At 45.2% G+C, this 5,516-nt stretch overlaps 2 protein-coding genes across 2 annotated transcripts; both read right to left on the bottom strand.

Annotated features, from left to right (window-relative positions):
* Window positions 1–281: 281 nt before the first annotated feature.
* On the bottom strand, window positions 282–1,068 carry LOC147960100 (uncharacterized). The gene is made up of 2 exons (XM_087537333.1): window positions 840–1,068; window positions 282–747 (listed from the first exon to the last, which is right to left on the bottom strand). Exons 1-2 carry the CDS (start codon window positions 994–996, stop codon window positions 356–358), a joined length of 549 nt encoding a protein of 182 aa, XP_087393459.1. The 5' UTR covers window positions 997–1,068; the 3' UTR covers window positions 282–355.
* Window positions 1,010–5,197, bottom strand: LOC147960099 (uncharacterized). The gene is made up of 6 exons (XM_087533141.1): window positions 4,275–5,197; window positions 4,081–4,171; window positions 3,537–3,992; window positions 1,963–2,061; window positions 1,210–1,284; window positions 1,010–1,120 (listed from the first exon to the last, which is right to left on the bottom strand). Exons 1-6 carry the CDS (start codon window positions 5,180–5,182, stop codon window positions 1,010–1,012), a joined length of 1,740 nt encoding a protein of 579 aa, XP_087389267.1. The 5' UTR covers window positions 5,183–5,197.
* Between the last annotated feature and the right edge of the window lie 319 nt (window positions 5,198–5,516).

The raw sequence follows: 5,516 nt of genomic DNA, 5'->3' as shown, positions 1-5,516 counted from the left end.
CTTTGAATTTGTACGGTGTTTTCAAAAACCGGCGGATTTAGTCACGGCGGTCGTCCGTGGCTAGGGTTTGAGTCATGTTTTTAGCATTCAAAAAATGAAACCTATATTGTTTCATACATGAGCATGCATAAAAACCCATAATTTTATCTTTCATCCATGAGCATGCATAAAAAATTTCAATTCCCATCAATTACCAAACTGAATATTCATTGTTAAAAACATGACTTATTTAGATGACACTGTCATACAGCATCCATGAGCATGCAGAAAATTAAACCTGACATACTTAACATTGACATGTTCATATTACACTAACAAGCTTAAACCTAACATGCTGAACACCTTCTTAACACCTTCACTCCTCCTTCTTCTCCTTCATCAACCTGATGCGCTCAGAGTGGCGAATCCCAACGCGGATGTACTCCTCTACCACAATTGGCATGGTCCTGTCGCCAAGCTGTGGGATTGCAGGCGCCGCCACCATCGCGAGGTCGTCGTCCACCACCACCATCGCGAGGTCGTCGTCCGCCACCACCATCGCGAGGTCGTCGTCCGCCAGCACCATAGCAAGGTCGTCATCCGCCACCAACATAGAAGGGTCGTCGTCAACCACCACCATAGCATGTTCGTCGTCAGCCAGAATAGGCTGCTCCTCGTCATCCCCGCTCTGCTCCTCGTCATCCCCGCTCTGCTCCTCGTCGTCATCCCCGCTCTGCTCCTCGTCATCCCCGCTGCTGCTCCCATTGCCTGGCCAAATGCAACAAAATGTGAACATGGTGTTGTCATCGTCCAGGTAGAGGAAGCCAAAAGGACAGGAAGAAGAGAGGCAGAGAGCTTACTGGCATCGTCGTCGTGCTGGTAGTACATGCGGCACATGGTGTTGTCGAACATCTTCACGGTGAACATGGCGTCGCCGTCGTAGCGGAAGACAAGGAAGTACCCGAGCTGTAGCTCATGGGCGCGGGCGAAATGCTCCCAGCCGGGCCCTAGGTACATGTGGCCTTCACCATCAAACACCACCAACACTTTCCACAGCCTGTGAAGCCCGCTGTCGGCCTCCCGCAGCTTCACTTTTTTTCTCACGGCCCGCGAGCATCTTCGCAAACTTGTCAGGCAGCCTCTGCAGCGAGGGTCAAGCAGTGGTTAATTGTGGCAATCAAGCACTAGACAGCAGAGTGATGATAAAGAAATGAGTGATGATAAATATACCTGCCTACTGCAAGATTTCTCAATTATGATCTCGAAGAACTCAAAACCTTCCAAGCCAGCCATCTCACTTCTACTCTAAACAAGCAATAGGAAACAAGAAATAGTAAATTAAACAACATGACTGGACAGAAATAGGAAACAAGCAGCATTGTAAACCTTCCATACTTGAGCATGTTCAGTTTAAAAGAATATAAACAAGCAAGAATGCATGCATGCATATCAAATGTTGGCATCTACTACTGCTACTACTCTGCCCATATTCATGCAGGTCACTACACCTGCATATGCATGAATCCCACTGCAGCACAAGACTTGTCAACAAGAATAACCACAACAGCATGTTCAACCACAGAATTCAACAGCAACAGAATTCAACAGCATGTTCTGGCAACAGTAACAGCATGTTCACCATAGAATTCAACAGCAACAGAATTCGGTTAATTCAGTTAATTAACCACAGAATTCAACAGCAATAGAACAGCATGTCTACCACAGTACCTACCACAGCAACAGTTAATTGCTGTCAGGTGACTACCAACAGAGCATAGATCCACCAACCACACTACCTACCACAACAACATAGTAATCAAACAGCAATTCAACCACACTAGATCCACCAACAGAGCATACTAAATCCACCAAGAACAATATGCCTAAATCCACCAATAGATGCCTAGTATGCATAACAAATCCTAGATTCTCAAACCCTAGAGCAGAAGAGAAAGGAGAGAGGATATGAAGCGGATGGCTTACCGCGGCGGAGTCCGAGAAGAAGTGGTCACCGGCGGCGTAGGGCAAGCTGCGCGGGAGGCGTCGGACCAGCAGAGGCGCCGGGGAGGCGTCGCCGTCACCCTAAAAAACATCCTAATCAAACCCTAATCTGGCGGCAAGAACCCTAATCTATCATAACAGTAGATAGGAAGAGGAAGAGGAAGCGGATTCATACCCACGGTGACGGAGAGTCGGCGACGGAGAGAAAGTATGCGGTGGCGGTGGGAGAGGAAGAAGCCGGTGGCGGCGGAGAGGAGGAGCGGGTCGAGTGGATAGGAGGAGTGGAGAGGGGGAGTGGGGAAAAGAGTGGATAGGAGGAGGAGCGGGCCCAATTGTCAGCGAGTTGTTTGATACATTGAAAAGGCTGGGCATAGAATACAAAACCAGCAACCTCTTCCTAGCCCAGTGGTAGAAACCAAGTGAACTAAGCGCATGGTCGTGGGTTCGAGCCCCCGCGCGCGCATATTTTTTGGCCACGCGCATATTTTTGGTAGCTTTGGTACAATAGCAAAATGGCCCACTTGTCAGTGAGTGGGTCGAGTGGCCCACTTGTCAGTGAGGTGTGTGCTTGATACTTGACTAGTTTGATATAGTCAAAAGGGTTGGCATAGAGTACAAAACCAACAGCCTCTTCCTAGCCCAGTGGTAGAAACATAGTGAAACAAGCGTATGGTCGTGGGTTCGAGTCCCCGCTGGTGCATATCTTTTTGCTCACAATGAAATGGGTTCAGTTGAAGCAAAATTCAGTTAAAATAGCGCAAAATTCAGTTAAAATTCAATTGAAGCAAAACCAGACATCATCCACTTCAGTTCAAAAAAACTACTACATGATCACAAAAACTACTAGACAACATTCTATATGATCACCAAAACTTGAACTAAATGATAACCAATATCTAAATGATCATTTTGCAATCTTTTGCATTACAGGACAACATTTTGACAACATTCTGAGCACAACTTCATTTTGCCATCAGCTCCATGCTATAAGACCATACCACTACAGCCATCAGGATCACACCACTACAGCCATCAGGATCTTCAAGCATTTTGCTACCTGGAGATAAAAGACCAAATTTATAAGACCACACCACTACAGTACATCAGGATCACCATGCATATGCACAAGAAGGAAAACTACAAAGAGTTAAAAGGATCACCAAGGAGACCAAATTTACCTTCATGTTCATTCTCTACTCATCGTCGTCGATACGAAAACAAGGAACTCTATGCCCACTCCTGTTTTCCTCATCATCACTACAATATTGCAGCATAGTATGATCAGTCCGGTTTTCCTCATCCTCGCTTTCATGTCCATCCTCTACCACCTTTCTTCTTTTCTTGATGCCTTCAACTGTTGCAGCACCAATGATCACACGTTCCCGGTCCCTTCGCACTCTGCTTTGCACCGGAACTTCCATAGAGTCATCATCAGCTTGCAACGGAACTTCCGTAGAGTCATCATCTTGGTATGTTAGTCCACCATCACCGGGGCCCTTTTCCACTTCAGTTTCAGTCACACTCCACAAGTGTCCGTGCTAAAAGTTTTGCACAACTCGCCATTTTCCGTGCAAAAGAGTGTCTGGCAGATAAAACACAATTGTTGTTTGTGTTGTTAGAATAAAGGGATCACTCTTATACCAGCACCTTGCAGTGTTGATGCTTTTGAAGTGGCCATCATATGTGACAAAAGAGTCTCTCCTCTTCTTGCTACCAAGCTCAAACCAGTCACAGCGAAATAAGACAACTGAGCGATGGATGCCTCCACTAGAGTTGTACTGCAACTCTATGATGCTTCTCAACTGACCATAGAAGTCAATGATCTCACCATCATGTGACCCCTCAGTGACGATTCCACTATTCTGTGTCTTCCTTTTTTCCTCGCGGTCAACGGTGTGGTACCGGACACCGTCAGCAATGCATGCTGAATACACTCTCACTCGCTTATCCGGTAAGCATGCCAAAGCAAATAGATCACCACTGACCTTCTTCTCCTCATGCAACTTTCCAATCTGCACAAATAAACCATTTAGCAAACAATGGTATTTAACAATGGGTGAATAACACAGAAAACATAAAACATGTGGCTAAAGATCTCACATGATTCTTAAACCACTTAGCAAACACCTTGGCAACCCTTTTATCAACATTGATATTGCTTTCTTCCTGATTTAACTCTTCCTTGCATTTCCTACAATGCCAACAAAACATGTGAATTAAAACATTAGGCTGCTGCCAACCCAAGCAAAATATATATATATATATATATAATGAGTGCACAAGATATAACGTACTCGATATATGGTAGAACCTCGGCGCAATTGCTGAGCACAAACAAAACCATCTTGTCATACTCATCACCAGCCTCCAAGTATTGTGAGGCTCCAAGAAAGTTCACACCATGGTTGAAAACAGAGACATCACCACTTTGCGAATCAGACCGCTCTCTATTTCTGCCCGGCCGGTTCCATCTTGTTTCCACATCACCAAAGTATCTAGAGCAAAAAGTCAAGCACTCGTCAACGACATATGCTTCAGCAATAGAACCTTCAGGTCTTGCTGTGTTTCGCACATAACGCTTACAAGTAAGCAGCCTTCTTTCGATTGGGTACATCCAACCGTATTGCACAGGGCCTCTAAGCATTGCCTCTTTGGGTAAGTGCACCGCCAAATGGACCATCACGGTGAAGAAAGCTGGAGGGAAAATCTTCTCGAGCTTGCAAAGAATAATTGGGATTTCTTTTTCAAGTCTTTCCAAGACAGTTAACTTGAGGGTTTTGCAGCACAGTTCTCTAAAGAAATTTCCCAGCTCAGCAACCGCTTCATATATATCCTTGTGCATGATTCCTCGGAGGCCCGCTGGTAAAATCCTTTGGAGGAGGATGTGACAATCATGGGTTTTCAGTATTGAAAGCTTGAATCCATCAGAAGTAACACACTTTCCTAGGTTAGCAGCATAACCATATGGAAATTTCACCGCTCTTAGGAATTCACAGAATGCAAGCTTTTGTTCTTTATTCATTGTATACCATGCTCGTGGAATTTCAAATGAATCTTCATCTTCATTGTGCTGTAGATGCAAATCTTCTCTTATGCCCATGTCCTCCAAATCAAGCCTAGAACTAACCGTGTCCTTTGTCTTCCCTTCAATGTTCAGAAACGTCCCTAGCAGATTCTCGCATATGTTTTTCTCAATGTGCATTACATCGAGATTATGCCTTAATTTCAAATCAGCTCAGTATGGCAGGTCCCACAAACAATACCTCCGGTCCCAACATTGACCTTCCTCACGCTTTCTTTTCTTCGCCAGCTTTCCTGGTCTCACATCTTTCACCTTTTCAAGTTGCTGCTCCAGCTCTTCTTTAGTGAATTCAGCTGGCTTGTCACGGGTTTCATTCTCACCATTAAAATCTTTGCTTCTTCGCCAGCGATGGTTTCGGGGAAGAAAGCGACGGTGCCCAATATAGCATATCTTGCTCCTTATTCTCTTTGAGCAAGGGTCTTTGTCACAATGGACACAAGCCTGATAACCCGCT

The sequence above is a fragment of the Triticum urartu genome, chromosome 7A (assembly GCF_056163025.1).
Source record: "Triticum urartu cultivar PI428250 chromosome 7A, HENAU_Tu73, whole genome shotgun sequence".
Taxonomy (NCBI): domain Eukaryota; kingdom Viridiplantae; phylum Streptophyta; class Magnoliopsida; order Poales; family Poaceae; genus Triticum; species Triticum urartu.
The sequence above is the reverse complement of the archived record's forward strand: the minus strand, read 5'-3'. Positions and strand labels throughout refer to the sequence as shown.